Source organism: Chelon labrosus (assembly GCF_963514085.1).
Source record: "Chelon labrosus genome assembly, chromosome: 14".
Classification (NCBI taxonomy): domain Eukaryota; kingdom Metazoa; phylum Chordata; class Actinopteri; order Mugiliformes; family Mugilidae; genus Chelon; species Chelon labrosus.
Window position 1 is genome coordinate 26,543,480 of NC_140347.1, and position 27,410 is coordinate 26,570,889.

At 41.6% G+C, this 27,410-nt stretch overlaps 4 protein-coding genes across 4 annotated transcripts; 2 read left to right on the forward strand and 2 right to left on the reverse strand.

Annotated features, from left to right (window-relative positions):
• Positions 1-6: 6 nt before the first annotated feature.
• On the reverse strand, positions 7-4,031 carry hddc2 (HD domain containing 2). The gene is made up of 6 exons (XM_084560839.1): positions 3,849-4,031; positions 3,226-3,347; positions 2,964-3,066; positions 2,737-2,805; positions 2,484-2,622; positions 7-2,339 (listed from the first exon to the last, which is right to left on the reverse strand). The coding sequence occupies exons 1-6, from the start codon at positions 3,921-3,923 to the stop codon at positions 2,188-2,190; spliced, it is 660 nt and encodes a 219-aa protein (XP_084416965.1). The 5' UTR covers positions 3,924-4,031; the 3' UTR covers positions 7-2,187.
• Positions 4,032-10,273: 6,242 nt separating this feature from the next.
• On the forward strand, positions 10,274-11,665 carry LOC311499918 (R-spondin-3-like). The gene is made up of 4 exons (XM_084561057.1): positions 10,274-10,569; positions 10,805-10,945; positions 11,113-11,259; positions 11,381-11,665. Exons 1-4 carry the CDS (start codon positions 10,371-10,373, stop codon positions 11,572-11,574), a joined length of 681 nt encoding a protein of 226 aa, XP_084417183.1. The 5' UTR covers positions 10,274-10,370; the 3' UTR covers positions 11,575-11,665.
• Positions 11,666-12,477: 812 nt separating this feature from the next.
• LOC311499334 (E3 ubiquitin-protein ligase rnf146-like) lies at positions 12,478-16,664 on the forward strand. Its single transcript, XM_084560286.1, has 2 exons — positions 12,478-12,936; positions 13,553-16,664. Exon 2 carries the CDS (start codon positions 13,554-13,556, stop codon positions 14,622-14,624), a length of 1,071 nt encoding a protein of 356 aa, XP_084416412.1. The 5' UTR covers positions 12,478-12,936; position 13,553; the 3' UTR covers positions 14,625-16,664.
• Positions 16,665-25,727: 9,063 nt separating this feature from the next.
• On the reverse strand, positions 25,728-27,344 carry LOC311499904 (uncharacterized protein). The gene is made up of 2 exons (XM_084561043.1): positions 26,873-27,344; positions 25,728-26,771 (listed from the first exon to the last, which is right to left on the reverse strand). Exons 1-2 carry the CDS (start codon positions 27,341-27,343, stop codon positions 26,535-26,537), a joined length of 708 nt encoding a protein of 235 aa, XP_084417169.1. The 5' UTR covers position 27,344; the 3' UTR covers positions 25,728-26,534.
• Positions 27,345-27,410: the final 66 nt, after the last annotated feature.

The following is a 27,410-nucleotide window of genomic DNA, read 5'->3' on the forward strand; positions in this document are numbered from 1 at the left end:
AGAGGCAGGACTTAAACCAAGAAAACTCTATGACTGCTGTTTCACAGCATTATGTTGCATATCTATTCACAGCTCTGACTGAAATGATTCTTTTTATTTGATCGTTTGATGGCAGACCTTCCCATCTAAATCTTTTTAATACTTGGATGAGATTCTGGCAATCCCCAAATATTTAGACTGAACCAAAATTACTAAATATCCTAAGGCAGCAGCTGTCTGCCTTTAGTTTGATGTCAAAAGTACACAGTGTTGTGTGATCATACAAGAAGTATTGAAGGGCTCATGGTGGGTTTGATATCAGTAAAAGCTCCCGTCATCTGTCCTCCAGAGGTTTTCAAACCTCACTACAACCCAGATGTAGCCTGGACGCTAGTCTGAAGCTCCCCCGCCCACTAACTTTGAGTGGGGGAATTGAGTCTGGCTACACCAGGTTAACCCAGATGTTGATCAGAGGAGGGTGAGGAGGATCAGCCAGCTGTTAAATGGCCCAGCTGGGATTCTTCAGACACAAAACTATAAGGTTATTCATTTGTTCTTCTGCTATGTAAATGTGACATAAGTGGAAAGAGACATGTTGGACTTGAAACAGGACCAATCTAAGAGCATCAACCCTTTTATACCAGAACAATGCTGAACTACATTTTTAGCTTCTTTATAGAAATCAATTTGATGTTGCATTTTAACACTTAATGCTGTAATAAGTTGATGTGATTAACCCAAACTTGTACAAAGCTGTGTCAGTTTGAATGCCTCAGCATATTAATGGCACTTAAATGAGGTCGGTGCATTCACACTGTAGGACACACTAGTCTACAGGAAGCACCGCATGTATGAAAAGGCGTTAATATTACTCAGTGTGTCGTCCGTAATACTATCCTTGGCTGACCTTTAAATTCAATACATGCTGTTACTTACTCTTCCTGCAGAACTAACCTTTTATATGCTTAGGAAAAAAAATGCATGAAAAGGTTGGTGCCGCAGAGGATTAAAAATCTCATTATATCATTTTTTTTTTGTGTGCGTTTTTCTTTTAAATTTCTCTGTTCTGGTCTGTGTAGCAGCCTCATGCCTCAAAGTGACTCTGATTTAATTACATAATCTGTTTGTTTTTCATAGTTGTCATGTTGTAAAGATTTCTTTTCTTTTTGTGGTTTGATGCCATGGGGTATATTTATTAAAAATCAGTCACCATTCAAGTATTGAGAGTTTGTTTATAGCACGGACCGGTATTCAAGTCTTACTAAAAAAATAACTGAGGTAATCCAAAATAATGGTTTACAGCATGTACTTTACATTTGTGTAGGACTGAAATTAAAGCACCAGTTAAAAGACATTTTTACAAAATCCAATGGAACATTAACACCCAAAGACATAACTTACATCCACACAAAACAGCACGAACCGTTGTTTTTCATGGCTGATATCAAATTGAAAGGTTAAACGAATCCAAATATGTTATTATGATAAACACGGAACACTGTGACTCAGCCTGCTGATAAAAAAAAACTTTAAAAGCTTTACACAACATTACTGAAATTTAATTTCCCCTGCAGAACTGTGGGTTCCTGTTTTTACCCATTTAGAAAAACTTGAGAAAACGCATCAGCACTATTTTGGAAGTTGAATGACGCTTTCATGTCTGTTGGTGCAGCAGCTTTATCACATCTTTTCTAGATATAACATCTGCCAGACAAGGTATGCATATAATAACATTACAGTACTGGAAGAATCTAATGAAGCCAATACTTATAAACACTGAACAATAAACTTCATATCAACAACCAGAATAAACAGAATTTAACGACTTACTGAATGTTATTGTAATTTCTGCAAATGTATGAATGTAAGAATGCTCTCTTGGATTTCATATTAGTATTAAAAGACATCTAACCGTATTTTGAGAAGTTATTATATTCACACATTGTCTGGCAGTTTGTAAATTTGTGCATTAAAAGTTTAAAGCTAATTTAGACCCATAGCCAGTATTCAGTCTGCAAAAAAAAACATTAAATACATACACATAAAAGACTAAAATTCTCCTGTTTACAGATCTTAATAACTCATAACGAGACATAACTGCAGCATATCCGATCATGCGACCTGTTTGTGCGTCACAGTGCGGGTGTTGTGCGTTTCAGTCCAGCATATGGGGCTGCCACTCTGAAGGTTTTTCCAGGTGTGTTTCTGTCAGGAAGTGTGTGAAGTGGTCTGTTCAGATGCTGCAGCAGCAGCCTGCGATTTCTCAGCCTTATTTGTGCTATCGGTGTCGGTCATGTGACGTCCTCTCTCTTCATTCAAAGAGCTGACCAGCTGGAGCACGTCTGGGTGCTGGAAACGATCTAATGAGATAAAAAGAAGAAAGAAAAAAAAAAAACAAGAACACGGCAGGTTGGGTTGTATTCCGATACATGTGTAATACATACATCCCACATTTTGATGAACCAGCAAGGAATAAGAAAACAAAACCCAGGTTGGATACATACTAGTGGTGGAGTCAAAGAACTCCTGCAGTCTTCCAGGTGTCCCCTCCAGCTCTTCATACTCATGAGCCTGCAGTATCATCTCCAGGAGGTCAAACTCTTTAACCAGTCTGGCCTCTGGACTGCTCTGGGATTCATATTCCTGAAGATAACACAAATGAATAACTCATCAGAACACATAAGGGGTGGTGGACATGAGAACGCAGCGATCAGCCCGGTTGGCTGGGCATGTTGAAAGAATATTAAGGTGCCATACTTCCCAAAGTCTGTAAATCTCCTGTTTGAGTCCCTCAGGCAGAAGACTTGTTAGATGTCTCATTGCTTCCTGAGAGAGAGAGAGAGGGGGGGGGGGGGGGGGGGGGGAGAATTGATTACTTAAGCTTCATTGATATAAACCCACCATTCCTTGTCCATTGTTCACTTAAAAGTGGCAGGTGTCTACAGGTGTAATTTAAATTGTGCAACATGCTGGTGATCACTTGCCTCTTCTCTCCTGTGTTTCTCTGCTTTACTGATGTTGTCTGTTGGAGCGATATCCCCCACAATGCACTCTGCCATGTCGTGGACGAGAGCCAGCTTTATGCACCTTGAGACAGAAGAAAGACACAAATGATACAGCTTTTCTTAAAGTAGATTATTATTATTATTTTATTCCTGAAATGTTGATTCTACCTTGAATAACTCGAAATCTATAGATTCTGGGCTGATATTCTGACGTCGCTGCTCTGCCGTGTGTATGACCCACCTGTCCTTGTCCACTGTGGGGTCGGTGATGGTCAGAGACATCATGGCCATGCGGTACATGTGGTCCGACACACTCTCGGGTTTCTTCACGTTCCTGTACACCCACCCGGTCCGTGGCACCCTCTGCAGGTAACATGATCCCCAACATGATAGTCATCAGTGGGATACAAGATGGACAGGGATAAGATCAAACCTAAAAATTTTATCAGAAGGTTACTAGTATATACAGAACAAAATTATAATTATTCCCTTTATTGGGGATTGCATGAGTTATTCTGTTCAGGCAGCATTTCTTGGAGCTTGTAACAGTCATAATCAAAACCTGTCAGTATATTCATTATTCTAAGGGTTAGAGAAGTCAGACAAGAGCTTTGTCCTGTTTTCATAATGCACTAATAAGGGGCTAGTTTACTTTTCTTGCCCTGAAGTAATAAGTGGAGTTTTTCTATACTTTGTTCATACACAGAAAGTTTTCAGTATTAACACCAGCTGCAACAACTGACTGAACAACACTAAAGACAGTCCCAAATCCATAGATTCAGCTTTAAATTAAATTGTTCCTCATTTTTGTAAAGCGTATACAAATCACTCAAACCTTGGTCTGAGTCTGGTGAGCAGTCTTACTTTGAGTTGTCCAATAAGTTTCATAAATTGCAGCATATTACTCATGTGTGTTGTTTTCTCCGTGGTGGTCGCCATTTTTACTTGCCGAGCCGGATGTGAGGTTTGTTAATGTAGTACCCTGAAGCAACAGTTGGGTGGCAGCATAGGCAAGGCGATGCGCTGAAAAGAAAAGCGTCTGAGATTATGCTCTTGAATGTTTCACTAAGCAGACAAAATATTTATCTATTTATTTTTTTTAATGTTTTTTGGTCGAGAAAATATTTTACATGAGATAATGTTTTCCTCTCTTTGCACACGTATGGCGATAACAACATAGCTGTAGATGGCGCTAATGTAACAGATTAAAAGTCAAAGAAATCCACGAAGAAGAAGAAACGGAAGTCGGGCAAGCGGGATATTTGAAAACGTAAACAAACTTTTTGTCGTGCTTTGTTTGACGAAAACACCTTTACCAAAATGATGAATAAGGCGCACAACTTGAAACGTACAATTAAGAAGAAATCGAGGGGCAACATAAACATTGGTCCAGCGTCAGTCGCAATGGTTGGTACACAGCGACATATTTTTCTGCCCTTCGATTGAGGCTAACGTTAGCTAGCTAACCGACCTAGCAGCTGGTCAAATAACAAGTATGTATCTTCTAATTTTATCAGATTGAACTGCTGACAGTGATGTTCTTGAAGAACCTGTCGGAGGAGGCGAAGGCCCAAGCCTTTGAAGAAAAATCCGCAACGATAAAAGCTCAGCATATCAAAGCAGTCTCCAAGGTTAGTACACATTACGCTCTGATATCATTTAATTTTCAACTGCCACACAGGTAAGTTAACAGAACGGCAATAAACAGGTTGCTAGTTGTGGTTTACTTGTGTTTTTAATTGCCCGTTCGTACACTCACTTGCCAGTTCATTAGGGACACTGGGGTAAACGAAGGTATTCCAATATGTAAGCCCTTTATGATTCGTAATGTTCCGTTTATTTATTGTAGCTTACTGACTAAAACGGGGTGGCCAAAATAATAGAAACACTATCCAGTTCAACTGCTGAATTTTGACTCTTTTGCTTTAAATAATACATTTGATCGTAGTATTTGCCAGTAGTTATTCTTACAGTCGTTCATTATTTAATCTCTGAAATTTGGAAAACATTCAGGTGAGTTTCTGAGGACTTCTCATTTAGCTTGTTTTTGAAAATATCATGTTAGAAAGTTTTATTATAATATATTATAATACTTTAAGAGCATATGAAGAGCTCCATTAGCAGTCAACATAGTGTATGTTTTCTTTTGGACTTCCTGTCTAGTGTTTATAATCTGCAGTTTGACATGACATGACATGACAATATACTGTGCTTAAAGTTATTGTCACAGTCCTTTTAAGTGAATTTAGATTAAGTGTCAAATCCCTGTTAAGGGCTGAAGTAAATGGCAGTCGTTTCAGACTGAATAAATGTTTGTTTCAAGCTGTGGTATTCAAAACTATGCAAACTTATAGCCCCTTCACAAACAAACAAAGCAAAAATGGTTCACTTCCACTACACAGTTTTTTATCAATCATTGTTATTGACTTGAAAGCAATAAGCGGTGTTGTTGTGTATTGCTACATAAATCATACTCATTCAAAAGAGGCTGATTTATGGTTTTATACTGGTGTCCATTCGTGTAGTGCAGTTGGGCTTTCATCCAGTCCTACAACAAGCTGACACTGTTTCACCCCTGGGTGATGTGTGTCAGTTCAATTCTTCTTTGTTGAAAGGTCAAGCTGAAGCAGAAAGACCACTAAGGAATTCAACATGAGAAGTGCAACATACATTACAAATGATAGAGCGTAAAAGCGGAGGCAAGTTCTTTGTCCAGTATTTTCTGCATCAGTTGCAAAGTTCAAGGAGTGACAGCCCCGTCAACATAGACCACAGTAAGCTACATTTCTGGTCATGCCACATATTTTGTGACACCGCCACCAAGTGGCTGCGGACATTTACGCAGAACCGTGCTACACTCTTCAGTTTCCCTCAGTATCATTTCACTGGTTTTCTCCCTCCCCCTGCAGTGGCTCTATTCCACCACACCCTTACAAACAACTTGCTTAAAGGCAGGTGCACAAGAAAAGTTAACCAATTAAGCTGAGTAAGCAGAGTTTTGGAAATCTCTGAATTAGTGAACAGCATGTTGTTTACTAGAGCTACTGCACATTCTTCTTCTTCTTCTTATTATCATTATTATTATTCAATTACTAAAACTCACAAACATTTAGTAATTTTTACTTTCTTATTTAAATCATTTTACATTGAATGCCTTTGTTTAACTTCAATCAAATGTAACCACAGATATAACAGAACTGAAATTTAGACATAGTTGTACTGCATCTCAGTTTTGAACAGAAGCTAGACTTACATACGTGTTTTTTTTCTGTCTTTATAGAAAGTGCTGAAAAAAGCAAGAGGATGAAGATAGTGAAGATCACCTTTACATTTCCTGAACATAATTGTGGAACACAGTATTAGTAGTGTTTTTGTTGTTGTATATATTTTATTTGTCTCTTTTATTCTAATCAGTGTACAAGCACACTCTATGTACCTGTTTTTGTGTCATCAGAGCTTTTTGTTCTATTAAATTCCTTGATCTCATACTGGCTCATATTTCAGATGTCCCAATCCCACACCTTAAAATGCTAAAAAAAAAATAATGGCTCTCATATGAGAACACATTCATGACTGCTGCAGCCATCAGGCCAAGCTTCACATTATAAAACATTAAAGACACTGTATGGATCCCTGAATATTCAACCATGGATATTCAGAAGATGTATTGTACAAGCAATAGATAAACAGCCTCGTGTTTGTGGATGGCTTAGAGTACGTTAGCTTCTCTGTCTACCTCTTCTATCACCCGTCATGGTAAGTGTTTTGAGCTGCATGCTTCGCAGCCTCTTCGAATTCCTCATTTCTTCACGCTACATATATTATCTGCGTTCTGAGATGATATCCTGCTCATTCCTTATCACTACAGCGAGACGTTTGCCTTCTGAGGCATGTCAGAGAAAGAAAGGTCGAAGTAATGTCGTGAAATTGCCAGGTTGTAGTGCAGAGTATCTGCTATATCACTACTGAAAAGCGTGTTATGTCTACTCCACCAAAACCTTGGCAGCAGGTGGGGATTCAAAAGCTGTTTCTGGTTTGTATTACATTGGACCCGCTTTTTATTGACCTATTTAAACTCCAGTCTGAGTTCAAGATGTCCTTTAGACCACAGAAGAAGAGCTTTATTATAAAAATGCAAATGGTATAATATTTCACTGTTAAGTGTCCATATGTTTTCCACTGCTCCATAACTCCAACCTCCTTACTTTGTGTTGTCCATCTCCACTTTCTCTCTTGCAGTTTAGACATTCTTTGCCTTCCAGTGGGTATTTTCTTCAAGAATCTGATCTGGCACCCCAGTGAGCGTGGCTTTGTCATGTTTATATTCCCAGTCAGATTGGGGAGGGCTGGTGAGTTTGTGGAGCAGACCAATCTGCCCTATGAACTTTCCACACCCCTCTCTTAAGAGTCTCTCTCTTTTGCTATCCTCTAAGATATTTTTATGAACAGAGCCACCAGAGATGCAATAACACACCTACATATGGTTGACAAACTTTTTTAACTCTACTGCTTTAGTTTTCTTTTAAGTCTCTAGTCTGCAGTTAGTGGCGATGGAGTTAAACATCTTCACAGTCTCCTGTTAGAGATGTGTTATAGATGGCCGATCTGTCTGTTCATTTATTGCATGCGGATTGATGGATGATATTGCCCTGCATAAGCTGGCTGCACACCCAGGGGCTCCTGTCAGGTGTTATTTTATTGTCCTCCTTTTAAGGTTTGCTCTTGTTCTTGGGGGATTTGAGAAACACGTTTCTTGCCTTCCTGTGTGTGTGTGTGTGCGCGCTCATGCTGGAGTTACTATTGACATTTTAAGCCAGCGTGAGTATCCCTCTCCAGCTCCTCTTTTCTGGCCGTTTCTCTTAACTCTGTCTTTTATAGATAAATCAGCACCAGAGTAAAACCCTGCTGCAAATCTCCTACTGATTCATCTTTTGATGTTTTTCCAGGCAAGCCAAGAAGTAAGAACTCGCTTTGCCTTTCTTAATAAGGAACACATGGTTTTAAACGCACTCTGTCTGTCTGCAGATAAGGCATCATATTAGTCTAAAATGATTCTAACAATGAATATCGAAATAAGCACTCGACATATTACCAATGTTGGGCTGTTATCAAAATTTGATGGAATAAGAATTGACAGGCTCTGAAAAGATTACAGACCAAAACTAAAAATCGTGACTCAAAAGAAGGAAAGCTATTCCCAGAAAAGCCTGCATAAACTGGAGCATTGGCAAGTTCAGATCTGTTTTCTCAAACTAGAAACACAGAGTTCCCAAAACAGTCGATTATACACACCGGGATGCCAAACAACAAATCTGCTGGAGGACAGAAACTTTCATCACCTTCCAGCATTTTTGTGGGAAACGCATATCCTTTCTGACACCTCCAGTTCTCTAGTTTTGTTTTCTCTCTAGGAGGTAGTCAAATCATCCTGTAGTTTTGGTTTTCATTTCCTAATCCCATGTCTTAATGGAAAACATAAAGTCGTAAATCAGACTAACATTTATGCATTTCTATTATAAGTTGAATGTTTTCATGATCTTCCCCTGTGTCACTATCTTAATAATCTGCCAGATATGGTAAAGATGGTAAGATGTGACATGATACAGTAATGGAGAGGTTTGTGTTGTTGATGAGGTACATTATAAACATGCACGATGAACACCTAGCCGTCGTGCCAGATCGTTAGCATGGTAATAATAATAGTAATGGGGTCATAATTCTGTTGTGTCATTTAAAAAACATCTCAAAATTACAACCTTTTATAATATTCCTTGTAATATTCATACAGATATTATCGTCCAAATTCATTTGCCAAAATGCTTTTCGAAACCCTGCTCTACCATCTATATTATGTTGTGAAATGAATTGTCAAAATTCTAAAGACACCTTTGTGAGATGTTTTAATGCACAAAAAGGTTATCAATATATATTATGCTTTTTTTTCTTGTTTGTTTTTTGCGCAAAAAGTCAAGTACATCACCCTCATTAAGAAATTAAAAGCAATGTTTCCACCCAACGTTCCTCGAACCTTTAGTCATAGGTTATCTTTACAAGAAACTAAAAGGTTCCTTCATGTTGTTTGGGTTTACATCCCTGTCTAAAGACATGTGAATATTACGCAAAGGTGGCGCCGGAACAGGGACTTTTTATGGGGTAAAAAAATAATTTCTCTGTAAATTAATTTAGTCCTGGTCCTCGGGTGGAAAAGCCAATGAGTACTTCCAAAAGTTCTTGCTCACCTGAGAAAGTTCCTGCGGTTTAAAGACACATGGTGTCCCCAAAGGTTCCTAGTCCCACCCCAGAGTGGAAAAGTAGCTCAAGATGTCTCCAACTGACCTGTTTTTTTTCTAGCTTACAGTATGAGTGTACGATAACATCATATTTGTATGTCCTTGGCTTCCAGTTGTGACAGCACTAAAACATTCAAGAGAAGTAACGTGAAACACGTTTGATTTGAGAGGGACTTTGGAGACAGAATTGTAGGATCCAGATAACTAATAAATAAAGAGTATGCGGCAGATGGTGAACGATTTCCAATAAGTTTATTCATCTTTCGGAAAGTGTTATTAGTCACAGTCTGTGTTCTGGTTAGAACATGAGGGATTGCTGGTGTGATAATGGATCTGTAGGCGGGTCGAGAAAGGAGAGTGGGAGTATGAATGTGAGTGTGAAACAAGCCCACCGCAGCTTAACCAAACTTTACATTAGATTTAGCCTGTGACTATCGTATGATGCTTTCTCTTCTGTTTGCATTCTTCATGGCATTCTGACGGCTTGAGTGATTTCATGGAATGCACATGGGATTTTTCCTCAAGAAAACACGTCTGCGCTCAACTGCTATTGCTCAGGCTGGAGTCTCTACATGGGTCCATTTGACTGAGAACTACACTAACTTTTTGAAATGTATATGACTTTGGGATGTGAAACGAGATTACTGGATGACTGCCGTACTGAGGGGGAAGGAAAATGTGGATTCTAATTTGGATTCTGCCCTTCATGGATTTTACAAAAGGCCAAGACGGCACAAATATTCTGCGACACAGACGTAAGTATTAACTGTTACATCTTCAGTACTATTGGGTATTGCTCTTGTGAAATGTGCTTTATGTTACTGTAGATAGAAAACTGCCGGACAGTGCATATGGAGACAATAAGTGTGTTCTTCCAGCTTTCATGGAACAATAAGCTCTACATTTCTGCTGGATTTGCCCCCATGCACTCCGCAAATATCAAAGCTAACCTGTAAAATGCAGTGGTGTAAATGAAACACAGTGTACTGAGTACTGAGTACACAGTGTATACAGATGCAGGAAAAAGTAAAAAGAATGTTTTTGTAGTCAGATTTAAACCCTTCTCTAACATAAATTTCACATTTGCCTTTAACCCATGACAGGTAGCTCTCCAGTGAGCAGCGTCTGTCAGTCAGGATGTGCGACATGCTCGGCCTTGAATGGCTGCTTGTCCTGCAAACCTCGTCTCTTCTTCCACCTGGAGCTGGATGGGATTCGGCAGAGGGGGGCCTGTCTGTCCTCCTGTCCCCGAGGTCACTACGGCATGCGTTCACCACACATCAGCACCTGCTCCAGTAGGTACCAGTGAACGCTTGCAGGAGTGGTGGATTTGAAAGTATTTTGAGAAAGCTTGAATGAGACAAGACTGCATTAAATGGATCTGATTTTGCAGAAAAACAAGCCCTGACATGCTCTGTGTTTAAACTGAATAGAGTTAATGCTGAGTGGCTAAAACAAACAGCATCAGTTTTTGTATCCTGACTCTATGGTCAGTCTCCACTGACCAGGTTCATTCCTACTTTCTTGCAGAGTGCAAAGCAGACTGTGCTTCTTGCTTCAGCGAACATTTCTGCACACACTGCCACCCGGGCCACTTCTTGTTTCGAGGCAGATGTGAAAGCAGTTGTCCGAAAGGGCTCACAGCAAACAAAGCACTGCGAGAATGCATAAGTAAGACAGTGCCACTCCTCTCTTAATCAGATCGAAAGTTCCTATCTATCAGTTCAGTCTGTACTGATTGATAGCTGAATAATAGCGTCCATGCACATAGACACCGAAGTGAGTTTCTCCAAAATGTTAGAAAATGACTGCATTGTTCTTTGTGTGTCTCTGCTCAGAGTGCCCGGCAGGCTGTGAGCTGTGTGTGAGGAGGAACATGTGCACGAGATGTACGGCAGATATGTACTCTCTCCACGGCCAGTGCCACCATACCTGCCCCAGTGGCTTTGAGCCTGACGTACAACTAATGCAGTGCATCCCTCAAAGTGAGAGATATTCCTTTTCTCCTGATGTCCATCATGCATTTGAGACAACAAATACACCAGTGCACCTCAACCCAAACAACAGCCATGCATCAACAGCACGCGTCTTTCTACTCTCCTCTAGCTCACTGTGAGGTTGGGGAATGTACAGACTGGGGCACATGTGTTCGGAAACAGAGTGTGCGAGCCAAGAGGGGAGAGGAGACACGCACTCGACAAGTCCTACAAGCCCCAAGCTCCCATGGTGACCCCTGCCCACATGTGTCGGTGATCAGAAAGTGTCTCATCAAAAAGAGACACAGTAGCAAGTTGTTATGAGTTTTTTTTAAAAAGCTCTGTATTCAGCCTATTATTTCATGTTGTGTAATTTAAAACCTGAACATCTGTAAAAATGTATTAATCTAAATTATAATGGATTTTCTTACGCAGTACAACAGAAATGAATAAAATTGTTAAAAATGATTGTCATTAATAAAATTCATGTACCTGTGAATTCATCATATTTATTTCATCATTTTTACTTTGGCTGATCAGAGACATTTTATATTAACAGCAATCATGTCCTAAACCATCACCGAAGGACTGCCATGATAAAAGTGCTCTCATGTGATTTCAGTTCATGGCTTGGCGAGGCTTGAGGACTCATGCAAAATACCTTATTTGAAATAACATGTACCAATAAAGACTGCTTTGGTCCTCAGCCCTGCAAAAATTTGACAGAAAACAATTCAGAATACATTGAAATTTCAGGCGTCTGGAATAAATTCCCTGTAAATTAAAGTCAAGTCAGTCTGAAGAGTAGCGAACCAAATAAACTCTAGAAAAATAATCTCTATTTTTTCTTTTATCCCTTTTATCAGAGTTAAAACTGATCTTCTCTTCTCCTAAATCCTATATACAATAAAAAGTAAATATAAAACTTGTAAAAATTTTGATATGATCTCTGAAGTTGACACTTAAAATTGAAATATTTAACTTACTGATTATATTGTTTTAAGTGACATTGATGCTGACACCAAACAACATACCTTTTTTTTTATTTGTATATATATTTTTTTGTATTCTGTTGTATTTTGTTGTATTCATGTGATCAATAAAGTATATCATACTGTCTACTATCAAACGCTTGCTTTCATTTTACAAATCCATTCAGTCCATAAACAAGTCCCATACTGCATGGATTTATTTAAATAAAGCATTGTTTGACGACACAAATAGACATACGTTTTCATACTTTCACATAGCACTTTCATGGGACAGTGTTGCAAAAATGTAAACTTTACATGCAGTATTGTACAAGTAGTCTTGGTTTACAGGACTATATCAGTGTATTTTTTCCATGGAAAGATTTTTTACTTCACAACTTGTGTATACTATACAAGACATTGCATAACAACAATTTCCAACAATGAAACTGCAACTTTCTCAATTTCCCGTGACGTACGCCGCGCAGCCACCAGATCTACAAAACATATGTCGAGCTGAAGCAGCGGCCCTGAGGCTGTGCGGTCCATCCGGAAGCTGTGAAGTTAGTTGGGCTCGGCTGGCACGGTGCTCCCACAGCGCAGTCATTTCTTGGCGTAGTTCTACATAACTTTACATCCAAATGTAAATGAGGCTGTTTAAGTATCTCAACCTGCGTTTCTGGTGAGGACGCTTCCAGCGGCACTGTGTGTTCAGGTGAGAAAATTAACATAACTGCCAAGAGCGCTTCCTGCTAATTTAATAGTTAACAGCTAGCCTCCAGCTAGCATTTCGCCTGTTAGCTGTCAGTGTGTGCTACTGGAGCTGTCAAGTTAGTGTCCACGTTAGCTAGCTAGCTGAATGTATGACCTTAGCTGACTGTTAATTAGTTACAGCGTTACCTTACAACATAGAGACAGCCCTCTAACACTAAGTTAGAAATCTAGTCCTTAATATGATTTTGAGCTAGCCAATGAGCGAGCTAGCTAACGCTAGCTAAGCACTAGCCTAGTTGGGTGTGTACGTTAGCACTAATAAACAGAGAGGCCTTGTTTGTTGGTGTAAAGCCATGACAAAAGTTGGGTTTACTACGTATTTCTTTATCTCTAATATGTTGGCCACACGAGAATCGTTTCGAAAACTATTTTAATATTTGTAAAAACCTAAATGTTATTTTCGTTTGGGGGAGGTACAGAAACACAGCAACAAATGTCAAATTAACCCGATGTGCATTTTCATGTGAAAGTCGCTGAGTCATTAAACCAGTTAACTAACAAGTACACAGCTTAGTATGTCCAGCTGTTTGATGTGACAGTTGTGTTTCTCTCTGCAGCATGGCAGGCTGTGGGGAAGTTGACTGCTCAGTGGCAGCCCTGGCTCCATCCAAGCTGATGGAGGAAGCAGGAGATCGCTGTGCTACTTCCAGCTCCACCACCTCCCCTCCAGAGTGTGCCATCTGCCTGCAGAGTTGCATCCATCCTGTGCGTCTCCCATGCTGCCATGTCTTCTGTTTCCTGTGTGTGAAAGGCGCCTCCTGGCAGAGCAAGCGCTGCGCTCTTTGCCGGCAGGAAATCCCAGAGGACTTCCTGGAGCGGCCAGAACTCCTCTCACCTGAAGAACTGAAGGCAGCAGCTGCAGGACTTAGCCGAAGTAGAGGGACTGCAGGTGAGTCCCGTGGAGACTATGCATGGTACTATGAGGGCCGCAACGGCTGGTGGCAGTATGATGAGAGGACCAGCCAAGAGCTGGAGGAGGCCTTCACCAAGGGCAAGGAGAGCACAGAAATGCTGATCGCAGGGTTTCTTTATGTGGCTGATCTGAAAGCTATGGTGCAGTATCGGAGAAATGAGCGCGGTCGCAAACGGAAGATCAAGAGGGACGTTGTGGATATCCCTAAGAAGGGGGTTGCAGGACTGAGGTTAGAGCCTGAACCTGTCCCCATCCCTGCTTTACCAGTTGTTGCCTCAGCAGCAGCCGAACGTGTCTGCTCAGCTGATGGATCGGACTCTGCAGGCCAATCCCAGTCTTCCACTTTAGGGATTATGGCGTCTCTGCCTCCCGTCAGGCCTATAACACTCCTGGGGCATCACCTTACTAGTCGTCTGTCTCCGTCACCTTCAGCACTGGAAGAATCCTTCTCCCAGCTCCTGATCAGCCAGCCGCAGGGTGAAGAGGTGGAAGGCGACGATGAGGCGTATGAGTGTGCATCTGGCAGCAGTGAGAGCGAGGAGGAAAAAGAGTGTGAGACCGGGAGAGCAGGTTCGATGCCGCAAAGAAGACCTGGGCAAAGACCGCAAAGACAGAGCCAGCCGACCAGGATTCCTCCAAGGGGCAGGCCCTCCAGCTCTGCAGCCAGTCTGCGCTCACGTAGTCCTGATGGACAGTGCACTGTAACAGAAGTGTGAGTGGACGGCGACATCTGACCTCCAGATAAGAGCTGTTCAACCAAGTTAATCAAAAAAATGTAGAAAACCAGTATGCACCCTTACAAGTCTCATGAAAGGAAAAATACCTTTGTTTTGTCAGCGTGTGTGTTTTCACCCATCGAATATGAGCTGAATATGATCCTGGGATAAACTCACTTCCATCTTTGCTGTCCTTCATCTCTTTGTGGATCGTAGCTTAGGCCTCCGCCCCAATTTGTGTTTCACCCAGAAATAGCAAAAACAAAAAAGAACATGAAACAGTTGCAACATTTAAGCCATTCAAGGGGACTTTTAACTAATGTTTTAAAGCCTCTCTGCAAAAACTGGTTTCAGCAAGCAATATATGGGGCACTGGTTAATTATGCATCTGTTTGAGCAGCAAACGCTGTCACTGCCTCAGTCGTGACAGCACCTCTTTGAAGTTCTGCTTTGTTGTCTGATCTGTTGAACTCATTGTTGATGTGGCTGATATTTCTGCCAGGTCAAAAAATGTTTTTCTTCTTTTTTTGAGTGTATAAATCAAGCTTAATTGTAGCACTTTATGTACCAGACGGTTTAAACTGCTTACCTTCTCCTGCTGTGCTGATTAGGTTCCAGCTTAATCAGGACCTAATTAATTGGTATTTAAACTGAAATGTGTGTGTGTGCGCGTACGTTTAAGTGTAGGAGAGGGACGAAGGCTGAATCCCCTCTGTTTTAGTGTGAAAGTCTTGTTTTAATAATGACATGCTTGTGTTGTTTTGAACAGAGTAAAGTGCTGAAAGGCTGCTGGCAGAACCACTGGAAAGCATTAGGTTAAATATGTAGAGAGACACATTTAGATTTCTATTTCTTGTCACAGTACTCTCCGTAGGGCTACTATCAAAGCGCCGGCATTGACACGTACTTGGACGAGCTCAAGCTGTTCTCACACGCTCAGTTTCTTCTCTGTTGCTCCAGCTGCTATTATTTTAACTGTAACTTTTCACTGTTTGTGTCTTACTGCCGAAACACTTCAGTTGTTTTGTCTGTTTGGTGTTAACCGTGTGGTGTTTTGTCAAGTTATTAAAATGTTTATGATTTAAAATCACATGCTGGCTCTTTTTTTTTTATTATTTAATGGGACATACATAATGAGGAGAAGAAATTGCATTAATCAGTAGGCCTGTCTGCTTATAACCCTGAATTTAAGTGTAGTGTACCTAAAGTTTCCACAGGATGGCGCTGTGTCACAAATTAAGTGGGGTTGGTTGGAAAAACTCAATGACAGACTGAGAAGTCCAAACAGGCCTTTGTGTTTTTACATTGATGCATCTGGACAAAATTCTACATTTTTGTTAATAATATAAAATCTTACAAACGGTGCACGTGAATAAATTCAGAAGAATAGTTTTGACTGATCTTGGATGTAAAGATCAGAAAGAAAAACACATTCTGAAATGAATTAGGCATACTACAGCATACGTTAAAACAGATTCTTTAATATTGACCTGCAACTGGAAAAGCTGCCAAGTATATTTTTCACTTTTTTCTCTACGATGTCGCCACTACAAGCCGCTGGGCTGCAGCATCTGCCAAGTGAACAAAACCACAGTGTGTGCAGTCGGACTGTGACTTGAATTAGAAACACGGCTTAATAGGCCAGAGTTTGGCAAGTGTCTTTTTGAGAGTTTCCATGGAACTCTGTGCGCTGTATATTCAATGACAAGGGTGGCCAGATGTCGTGTTTATGCTTTGGGATGATTTAAATATCACTTACATCTGCATCCTTTAAAATCTGTATATGCCGCAAACATAACAAACTTCCATTACTCCTTTAAATTCATGTTGGATGCGAAAACGTACAGAGGACCAGATCTGCCAAAATCAAAAATGAATGAAGTAATAAATGAATATCATTTCTGTATAATTGTATCCAAACCCCTATTTATTTCCTGAAAACTATTTATTCCTCTACATACCTTCTACATATATTCATACCTTTCTCCTTCAGGTCTTCTTCAGGTGTTATGGGGTTGACTTTCCACCTATGGTTTGGTCAAGTTTTGATCCTCAGGAAAAATAAATAAATAAATAAATAAGCCTTGAAATCCACTCATTGTAGAGGCGTGTGGTGATGTTGTTGGGCATAGGTCAGATCAAGGCTTTATAACCATTCATAAAGCTTTGAGGAACTCGGTCTCCTTAATAACTGGCAAGGAAGACAGCTGGAACCAATATAAACAGACATAATGCAGAAAATATGAAGAGTTTACCATTTTCAGCTGTTTTTGGTTAAACCGGCCTTGGTGGTCAGTCACGTAGACAGAGCCCACTCTGACTAAAAGGCACAACATACTACTTGGAGTTTGCCAACTGGCATTTAAAAAACTGAACTGAACTCTTTGTAGATCTCTAAGCACATGTCTGTCAAACAACAGTGCACTCCTCATCACCTTCTGCACGGCGACGGCAGCGTCATTCTTAAGGGATGTTTATAGGCGGCGGGGACAAATACAGAGACCTGCTGACGTAGGACCGAAGGTTCACGGGGTCCTCTTTTTAACAACAATAAACCAGAGCCAGCAGTGTAGACGATACTGGTGTGGCTTCAGGACAACTCTGTTCCTGAATGGCAGTCAAAACCAAACTCTTCGCAGATTACGTTTGAAGTTGTTGTGATTATAGAGTAGACTAATGGGGGAAGAAAATGTAAACTAAAGGAGTCTGAGTACTTTATGAGGTCAGTGTATTTTAACTTTACTCAAGTGAAAAAAAATGAGCCGCTAATCAGCACGACCGCGTGGTGTGACTGAACCCAAATGGTAAAGCTGAGCGCCAGGTCTCACTGAAACACACTAAAAGGCCCTGTAGTGCTGAGGGGAGCTGCACAGTCAGTGGTAACTCTGCTTTTTTTGTGTCCCTGTGAGTGATTCCTTTCACATCAATTTGATGCATAGCTTGTATAAAGATATAATATATAACCTATAGTAGCCAACAGTTACACTTGAGCAATGTGTTTTCTGTCATTTCTTTTTCTTGTTTTCTAGCTTCAGACTGTCAGGTGGCCTAACCTGACCCATAAACCAGTCACTTACCTACCAAATGTGGTGCTTATTTGGACGTGAAGACTCAGGCATCCTATGTAGAATTTTTTTTTTGAAAATTTATAAACCCTTATATATAAAACCTGCAGTTTTTGAAAAAACGGTCGACATTTTCTTTACCTTCTTGAGTAGCAGTCAAAACATCACGCATAACAATGAGTGTGTTTATTCCATCATGACACAGAACATGTGCTGCACACAGATACATCAATATATACTCTATTAAGACCATCTCCTAGTCTGCACGCTATGAGACACTGATAGATCCATTTACATGGAAACAGAGTCTGTATTTAGATGAACATGTATGCAACAGAACTGGTGGGTGGATGGGGGGGGGTACATGCGGTGACAATTTGAAGGACAACAGAAGAAGAGCAGACGCTGCAGAGTACACGATGTTAACAAAGAGATTGAGTTTAAAGTGTAGACAAACTATTATGTTTCTCGTGGCGTGCATGATGAGAGGTCAGGGCTGCTTAAGGGTCTGGGCGTGAATTATACAGCCAAACATAGTTTCTGAGCACACGCAGACAGACGGGAGACTGCGCCTCTATATGTTTTCATGCACATAGCTGCCATTTAAGTCCCCCAAGGCATCAAATCCTTGTTGAGCGCCTTCTCTTGCTTAATTCTTCGCACCACAGAAAATACACGCCATGTCTCCGATAGTTGCACCCTGACTACAGTAGTGCCACAAATAGTCCCATCATGCTCTCATCAGTTGCCACCGCGAGGCCATTAAGTAAATAAATGGTACTAATGTTGTGTAAGTGACTAAATAAAATACAGAGGCTGGTTCATTTAACTAGCAGTATCTAAATCTGTTTTAATAGCTTCATTGTTAGAAGAACTTTTTGTATTTTAGATCTGTGTTTGCAGCTGTGCATGCTGTGTCTGTACATCTATGTACAGTATATGGTCAGTATTTCTAATCATAATGCAGAGATGCACAGACAGGGTACCTCACCCTTGCAGGAGCCAGGAATGACTTCACTCCTACTGTAACCCTCATCGACCTAACACCATTAGTGCCTATCAAGTGACATGCCTCGCTAAGCCTGCTGCTACTGAACCATTTATATCAGCGACGTATCACGTCATTACTATGATGACCCCATAAAGTTTATATTATGGGCGTTCTCCATTTTTAAATACACTGCCATATGATTGCACTGTTGCAATCATTGCAGCATGTGTGCTATGAAATGGAAAGGGATAGGTAAGATGATGAAAATTGTGCACAGAGTATATAGAGGTGCTACAGAGTAGTAGAAGAAATATAGTTTTATTCATGGAGCAGGAATCTAACCGCTGCCTAGTCTATTAGTGGCACATTATATGGCGTCTGTGTCATTTTCCACCATATGTTAATTTTGGTGCGTTGAACTAAAGTAGGTGGATGACCCTGATGGAGGCCACGAGCCGAATCGGGTCAGTCTAATAAAGTTCTTCCATTTACTACGAGTGCTGATCTTTCAGCAATTTCTTTTTCTTCTTCATGCACCTTGGTAGTGAGTGAAGTCGTGCCAGAAATGCCATTTTTTTTCTCCAGCACTGAACTAAAGTCACTTTCCCTCTATGGTGCTGAAATGAATGTGTTTGATAAACTTCTAAATCTAAATCTACTTCACAGTTATTGAGGCCACTGTGCCCTAGAGAACACTCATAGCTTGATGTGTTAAATAATGTTTAATAATGTCTATTTGAGTCAGTGGCGGCTATGAACGCATTCACCTAATCGTTGCTTGCATCACTGCAGGCAAGCACATAATGGATTTAAATCGTCTATTTCAAACCATATCACATGTCGTCATTCAACACTGATTTAGAATTTGCTCATGCTTCAACTAATTGGGAATCTTGAGCTTCCATGTCCAGGCAGTTGTCGCTTTCCTTGGTCTGTTAAGAAACCCTCACATGAACCGCTCTTTGCCCTAGTGGTGTTTTTTGCTCCTCCTACTGATGCGTGGTTGAAGAGATGGTTTGCCATTGTGTAAAATATGTTAAAGTTAGATCAGAATATTGGTGCCACTTTCTTGTCTGTAAGTTAAACATGATGTACCATTAGCAGGTATAGTCTGGCTCGGTATCAGAGCTAGAAATGGTGAGGAAACAGCTACACTTACAGTAGATCAGTCTATGTTAACAGTTTAAGTTTAGTCATTCTGAAGACTGCACCGTAAAACAACTGGTTCAGGATTACAGACAGCTGGAGCGTATTGAATCTAGTCTGACTCTCTAGATGTGGACTGTCTTAATTCTTAATTCTTGTCCCGTTAAGCTTCCTGGCATTTTGATGATTGATATCGATTCAATATTTCTGCGAGAGCCACATTCAACTAGCAAGTCGTTTAAAGCAGGCTTTACAATCGACATGCTGTACATCTTTAACTGTTTTGACCCTACGTTCAAGTGTTCTCCACCGACACTGCATCCTGGGCATAGTGCCGCCCAAGACAATTTTGATTATTTTAAAGAAAAACAAACTCTAACATGCACATGCGAGCAGGCTGGCTCATCTGTTGATATCCACAGTATGTAGAGACACAGGGAGGCCTCAGCCAGCCCCAAGGTCTGAACCCAGACCCCTCTTGCTGTGAGTTGACATCCCTCCTACAATATTAATGTAGGAAATGTATGTAGGAAAGCTATATGTGCAATATAGGAATATTAGTGTTGTTGTCTATAAATGAAATATGTTGCCAGAAAAACCCACATTTTAACTTTTTGTAACAGATACTTGGCATTAGCATTTAGCTAACATTAGCTTTACAGAGCAGTTAGCATGGCTGCAGACTACTTGTGTGTGTGAATTTGACTGGGGCAAACATAGGCACATGGTAGGGCCACAGGCCAGGCGGTGGTCATGAAGTCGCTCCCAGCTGACCACTCCACTGACACCAAATTAAAATTGGTCATTTGTCAAACGATAAATAGACCACTATAGTCACCTCTGCCGGGCAACACCAGCTAATCCCACGAGAGCGCCCCGCTCTTGTTTTGAAAGACGACCCTCGCGGCTTGTCTTTCAAAGGGGAGATATTTGGGCCCCATTCTATTTTAATGGAGAGGTCTGAAATTCTCAAGAATGCTTTGGGCTCCTCGTGGCTGTTCTCATTGGCCCCACCTCTTGTACTGCTGCACTCATCGTCCGGCATTTGAGATGACCGCTTCAGTGGAAGGATGCAGACACACTGACAGTTTGGACATATGGACGAAGATAGAGCGAGCCAGACTGTGACTTTAGCTCCGGTCTAACAGATGCAACGTTTTGTGCTTTGTAGATAAAGTAGGTGAAAAATGGAAGCGTAGAGTGGTCGGATTTAAAAGTACACCCGTGGTCGAACGGGGTTGACCCCTGAATTCATTATTTAAGCTGTCAACAGTCCCGGCAGATGACCAACAGTTTGAACATCCATGTTGTGCATGTTACTGATACAGGTGTCCAAAAGGAACAGGCTATGCAACCTTTAATCAGCGATTATATATCTGTTAGTGAGGTACACATAAAAGAAAAATCTTCGGTCTGCATCAAAATTGTGTCCTAAGCCTCTACAAAAGCATTTATCACCAAAAGATCATGACAACAGGTGTCCACCTTCCTAGCTTTATCAAACCATGCAGTCACATGTCCCGTGCAGGTGGATTCCAGTGAGGGGACATGCAGATCCTCATATGCATGTTGTTTCAAACATGCAAACATGTCTCATCTATTAACTTTTAACAAGAACAAAACATACCATGTAATGCAAAGCGGGAGACCGGAGATGCCCGTAAAACGTCTGCAAAACAGCTCAGTTTCAGGTCATTAAGTCGTCATTATGTTAAACCTCTGAACCAGGGTGGTCCTGTCACTCCGTTCACATTTTTGTGAAACGTGCACGCATGCATACGCATTTAAGTGGCAGTTTACTGTCTATTTTGAGTCTGTTGCAGAAGCAACTGACACATGCTGAGGATTTCTGCTTAGACCCCCAAGCCCCATCTCCATGAGTGAATGATGGTGAATGTCAGTACAGAGATGCAGCGTGGGGCACAGAGGGCACAGGACTGGGGGACAGGTGGATGTGGTCGAGAAGAGGCAGAAAGGAACGTGAGATTCCCACGTGGCACAGGCATCCAACAAGACATTATGTCAGCCTCCAGGTTGTTCTTCAGACACATGCAACCCTTCTAATAGACCTTTTCCAAAGCAGACATTCTGGCATTCTTCCATAGCAGGAAAAGCAAAGGTGTAACCGATATTAAAAACGACTCCACTCCGCTTAGGTGAGCTACTTCCTGGGTTTTATTATTGTCCATGCTGTCATGACTCACTGCTACACTTGATGGAACTGATCCGTCTTTAAAATAATTTTCGACTTTGCTTTTCCTGCAATGGCGACTCAGAATGTCTGAAATGAAAAGTGTCAGGATGCAGCATATCAAGCTTGTCTGCATGAAAAGAGGCTTTGAAAGCTGCCTAGCAACAATTGCCTCTATCAGTGAACTTGGAATGAACACTCAGCTATAAAGGCTATGGTTATAAATAACATATCGTATATATAAACATATAAAAAACATGGTTATCTGTTTGGACATTACTTTTCTAACAACCACCATGTAAGATTTCAACATCACTTGCTGCACTTGAACAAGGCTTTATCATTTGCATAAGATACATAACATAAAATCATCATAAATAACTTTATTTCTTCACAATTTGCCATGATTTTTTTCATTTTATTTACATAAACCAACTATTTTGTCAGTTCAGGAAAAAACAAGTAATTTTCTTGAATATTTAAAGCTCTGTGGACTTGCATTAAATATCACTTCATGCACAGCTATCTAAACTACTATCAACCAGTCTCAATGAGTATTTGTTAGTAATTTTGATTTGTTATGGCAAAAAAAAAAAGAAAGAAAAAGAAATAATGAAATTTGACTAGCAACGTTAAGGTATTAGTTAGCCAGTATGTCAGATGTTATTTTTAAAGACACCTGTGCATGTGTTTTGAATGTTGGGGAAGAAAGTCTATTTATAGCAATGGTACCTCAGTGTCTCCAGGCACTCAGCACCTGTGCTTGTGTAAAGATCTTAACAGTCAGCTGTAATTTGCAGTTTGATTGATATACACTGCCTGGCCAAAAAAAAGTCGCCACCAAAAAAAAGGTCACACACTCTAATATTTCGCCTTTAGCTTTGATTACAACATGCATTCGCTACGACATGGTTTCGATAAGCTTCTGTAATGTCACCAGATTTATTTCCATCCAATGTTGCATTCATTTTTCACCAAGATCTTGTATTGATGATGGGAGAGTCTGGCCACTGCACAAAGCCTTCTCCAGCACATCCCAAAGATTCTCAGTGGGGTTAAGGTCTGGACTCTGTGGTGGCCAATCCATGTGTGAAAATGATGTCTCATGCTCCCTGAACCACTCGATGAATCCTGGCATTGTCATCTTGGAATATGCCCGTGCCATCAAAGAAGAAAAAATCCATAGATGGAATAACCTGGTCATTGAGTATATTCAGGTATATTCAGCTGACCTCATTCTTTGGACACATAATGTTGCTGAACCTAGACCTGACCAACTGCAGCAACCCCAGATCATAGCACTGCCCCCACAGGCTTGTACAGTAGGCACTAGGCATGATGGGTGCATCACTTCATCTGCCTCTCTTCTTACCTTGATGCCCCCCATCACTCTGGAACAGGATAAATCTGGACTCATCAGGCCACATGACCTTCTTCCATTGCTCCAGAGTACAATCTTTATGCTCCCTAGCAAAATTAAGCTAAATTGTTAGCCTTTACTGATTAGTGGTTTTCTTAAGGATACTCAGCTGTTCAGTCCCAATCCCTTGAGTTCCCTTCGCATTGTAGTGTAGAAATGCTCTTACTTTCACTATTAAACATAGCCCTGAGTTCTACTGTTGTTTTTCTTCGATTTGTTTTCACCAAATGTTGATCACGATCAATCAGGATTTTTTTCCGGCCACATTTCTTCCTCAAAGACGATGGTTCCCCACTATCCTTCCAGTTTTTAATAATGCGTTGGACAGTTCTTAACCCAATTTTGGTAGTTTCTCCAATCTCCTTAGATGTTTTCTCTGCTTGATGCATGCCAATGATGTGACCCTTCTCAAACAGACTAACATCTTTTCCACGACCACAGGATGTGTCTTTCAACATGGTTGTTTAAGAAATGAGAAGCTACTCATTGCATCAGTTGGGGTTAAATAACTTGTTGCCAGCTGAAAGATAATCACCCATGCAGTAATTATCCAATAGGAGGCTTGTACGTATTTGCTTAGTTAAATCCAGGTGGCAGCTTTTTTTTGGCCAGGCAGTGTGTATATCTCTGAATAACACAGGTAGTGTTTGATTCAAAAGCTGAACATCACTCACATTGGTTCAAGTACTCATGGGACACAGATACCATGTGGTATATGTGGTCTGGTCCCAGGATGACAGCACATTGACACACACATACAGTAACTCCTCATTCAAAAGGGCAGATCGGCACCCTAACCATGATCAAAGCCATGCAACCATGATATGCTGCTCCTGTCTGGATGTCATAAATTTGATTTTAGAGCAGATGTGCAGAAGGGTCATGAATGTGCGTGTGTGATTGTACAGCACTTCCATGTGCTGTAGGCTAAAAGAACATAACAAAAGTTATGTAACTCAGCAGAGAGGAGTCTTCACTGCTGTGATGCAAAACAGTTTATTGATTGAAGACTGGGGATGTACCATCCGAGTGGGCGAGCTGACTTGGCCTGCTGACGTCAAGGAAGCCATGGCTACAGTTCAGCTGTCTCCTCTTGTGTTCCCTCTCTTTCTCCCGCTGTCATCTGTCTGTCTCTGCTCTCATGAATAGCCTGTCTGGCCGAGAACATGCTGTGCCATGCTCTGCCTCGCTGGATCAGTCTGACATGAGTGTCTTTGGGCAGGAGAGAAAGGGGGGGCTAAAGGGAAGGAGGGTGAAGAGTACACACGGAATAATTGATCCTCTTAGAGGCCTTATACAGTGGATCCCCTGTTTAGCAGTTCATGAAGGCAGGACATTCAGTTAGCAGAGGGCCTCGTTAAAATACCACCGTGCAGCCCATGGAGGTGCCAAAGTGTAAGATAGGCAGTCATTTACAACACGCAACCTGGAAACACAGACAGGAATGAAATGAGAAGCCTTATTAAGGAAAGCAGGCAGGGGTTGAGTAAAGTATGCAATAAAAACATGTCCAAAAATAAAAACATCACTCAAAGGAATTGTAAAGGAGGACATACATGTATATTCAAAGTGCAAATGAAACCCTGATTTTGAAGACATTTATTTGACATATTTGATATTACACTGGGAGGCAGAAATAGTCACAGGCAAGATAAAAGAAAAATGGCTAAGGAGACAGAGGGAGGAACCAACGCCCCCCTCCTCCCTCTCTTTATTTATACCCCTAAAGACAGCAGGCTAAGATTTCTGGCACCAAAACACACGTCACGCTTCCTATTTCAGTCTGAGGTGCCACATAGCACCGAGAGGTTGGGTGACAGGGCTGAGGCATCGTGGGGCCAAGGGACTTCCGTGCCTCAAGCCATACATGACATTTCACACTCTGGTTACCTCTGCCAAGGTATGAACGTATGGCAGAGCGCACACGCGTGTGCATGCTGGAAAAAAGGTGCTTGCTTTATGTCAAAACTGTGAGATATGTACAGTATGCTCCACGGACCCTTTCTTCTTTGCATTTACTTGTGCGATCTTGAGAGTGTGTGAAAGTGTGTTTCCTCCGTCAGCACAGAGGAGGAGGTGTCAGGGAGGCCACAGGTTGTTGATGTTGTCTTATGAGGCGAGAAACACAGAGCTGGGAAAGCGATCCGTGCCTGTGCCGCACACTGGATACCCTGATAACGATCGGTAACATAACTGCTCTTGTAATGTAGTGTTAATGAAGCGCACCGCACGGCCTTTATGACAAGTGGTTTGTTTGTGTTAAAGCCAGAAAATTGAAGCACCGCGTCATAAGAGGCTCAAAAATCACCACTTTTACAAGACATTCTGTAAACTGTTATGTTTTAACATCAGCTCGTGGCCAATTATCTCATCTGCTATGACTAAGACTACTTGAGCTTCCATTGGCATGTAGGGAGCAGCTGGTGTCAGATAGCCATGAGCTTGACATGCACTGAATCCTCAACATCCTGAAATTTGAGCCATCATAAACAAGACAATGCAACACAGAGAGAGAGAGAGAGAGACCGAGTCTTCATGTCAAAGCACGAACATATTTATTACCAAGAAAAAAATATTACATTCAAGCCATATAATAATCATTTGTCACAGCTGTTATCTGAACACCTTAAATATGTTATGACAGTATGGTACAGTAAAACACACTGTTGTTGACAGTTAGCAGGTTGCTGTTGGGAGCATTGTTGCAACTTAAGTTACTCCCACTGGTGGCCAGGCTGAATCTGATTCAACATGGCAACCGAGAGAACTGAACACATGAGCATGCACCCTCAGACCAGGGCTGCATGCTAAATCACACAGAAAACACTTGAATTTCAATACAAAAAGAGGAATATGGATAAAGAGGGAGGAGGGCAACAAAGCAATATGGTGGCGTGTTGGCCAGGTTTGGGCACAGAAGAACTTCAGAAGTCACAGCAACACTGGAGAATGTCGTGGATGTGTTTTATTTGAACATGGCATCAAGATGACATTGCATTTCTTTGGCGCACTCTTAAAGCAGAATCGTCCTTTTACTATTTACACAGAGAGAGGGTTGTCCCAGAGGAAGGGAGCATGCTCCACTCATGGACAACTATCACATTATGACGGTCTCAGTCTGGAGAGAATAGGAAATGAGAGGTCGGTGCTTCATGGCAGGGCTCGGGGTCCTGGTCATGGGGCTGGGGGGGCGGTAGATTGGGCCTGACGGGGCAGTGATTGTGGCAGTAGGGGTGCGGCTGGCCCATCTGGAAGGAGGTCGCTGGTTGGCCGGTCGTGCAGGACGAGAGAAGCTCTTCTTAGGTCTGGCTGGGGACAACTCAGCTGGGTTAACCTGGATGCAAACATAAGAAGACACATGTCAGCCTTGTACTTTAGTTTCACTGCTTGCTTTTGTAGAGCATGTGCTAAATAAAGAAGCAGACAATAACCTACCTGCTGTGGCTCCTGTCGATAAGCTGTGTATCCGGTTCTGGGACTGGCGCTGTACTCATGTTGAATTTCTAGCATGTCCAGGAGCTCAATAAGTCCTTCATCCCTCACTCTGCCGCATCCTGGCAACTCCTGTCCTGTGTACCCTCCGCTCTGAATCCTCTGAGCTCCAGAAGAAGAACCTGAGACCCTGTAGTCCATTTTGGGCTCCAAATGTTGGAGTGCAGGTTTCCTTGCTTCTCTGTCCGCCCCACTGTGAGCCCTGGGTCTAATCTTTGGGCTCCCTGCAACTTGTGATCTCCTGTGGGACTGCTGAGGACTGGGTTGGCTCCCTTTAGAGTTGCCGTAGCCTCCTCTTTGATCCTTGTAGTTCTGCCTACTTGAGTCTAGTACTAACCCCCGCTCTTGGAAGACCTCCATCTCTGCTGTCAGCACGTCGCAGTCTGCTTGGCATTTCTGGGCAGGCACACGCATGGGCACCCTGCCTGCACCGGCAGCAGCTCCCACAGCTCTGCGCTGGCATACAGGAGTGGAGCTCTTT

Excerpts from the sequence above, each read along its gene's own strand:
- hddc2 (XM_084560839.1), bottom strand. The coding sequence starts at position 3,923 with ATGGCGACCACCACGGAGAAAACAACACACATGAGTAATATGCTGCAA. Across the intron at positions 3,348-3,848 it reads AACTTATTGGACAACTCAAA|AGGGTGCCACGGACCGGGTG; the intron begins GTAAGACTGCTC and ends TGTTACCTGCAG. Across the intron at positions 3,067-3,225 it reads CCCACAGTGGACAAGGACAG|GTGCATAAAGCTGGCTCTCG; the intron begins GTGGGTCATACA and ends TTCTGTCTCAAG.
- LOC311499918 (XM_084561057.1), top strand. The coding sequence starts at position 10,371 with ATGACAGGTAGCTCTCCAGTGAGCAGCGTCTGTCAGTCAGGATGTGCG. Across the intron at positions 10,946-11,112 it reads AGCACTGCGAGAATGCATAA|AGTGCCCGGCAGGCTGTGAG; the intron begins GTAAGACAGTGC and ends GTCTCTGCTCAG. Across the intron at positions 11,260-11,380 it reads AATGCAGTGCATCCCTCAAA|CTCACTGTGAGGTTGGGGAA; the intron begins GTGAGAGATATT and ends ACTCTCCTCTAG.
- LOC311499334 (XM_084560286.1), top strand. The coding sequence starts at position 13,554 with ATGGCAGGCTGTGGGGAAGTTGACTGCTCAGTGGCAGCCCTGGCTCCA.
- LOC311499904 (XM_084561043.1), bottom strand. The coding sequence starts at position 27,343 with ATGCGTGTGCCTGCCCAGAAATGCCAAGCAGACTGCGACGTGCTGACA. Across the intron at positions 26,772-26,872 it reads ATCGACAGGAGCCACAGCAG|GTTAACCCAGCTGAGTTGTC; the intron begins GTAGGTTATTGT and ends GTTTGCATCCAG.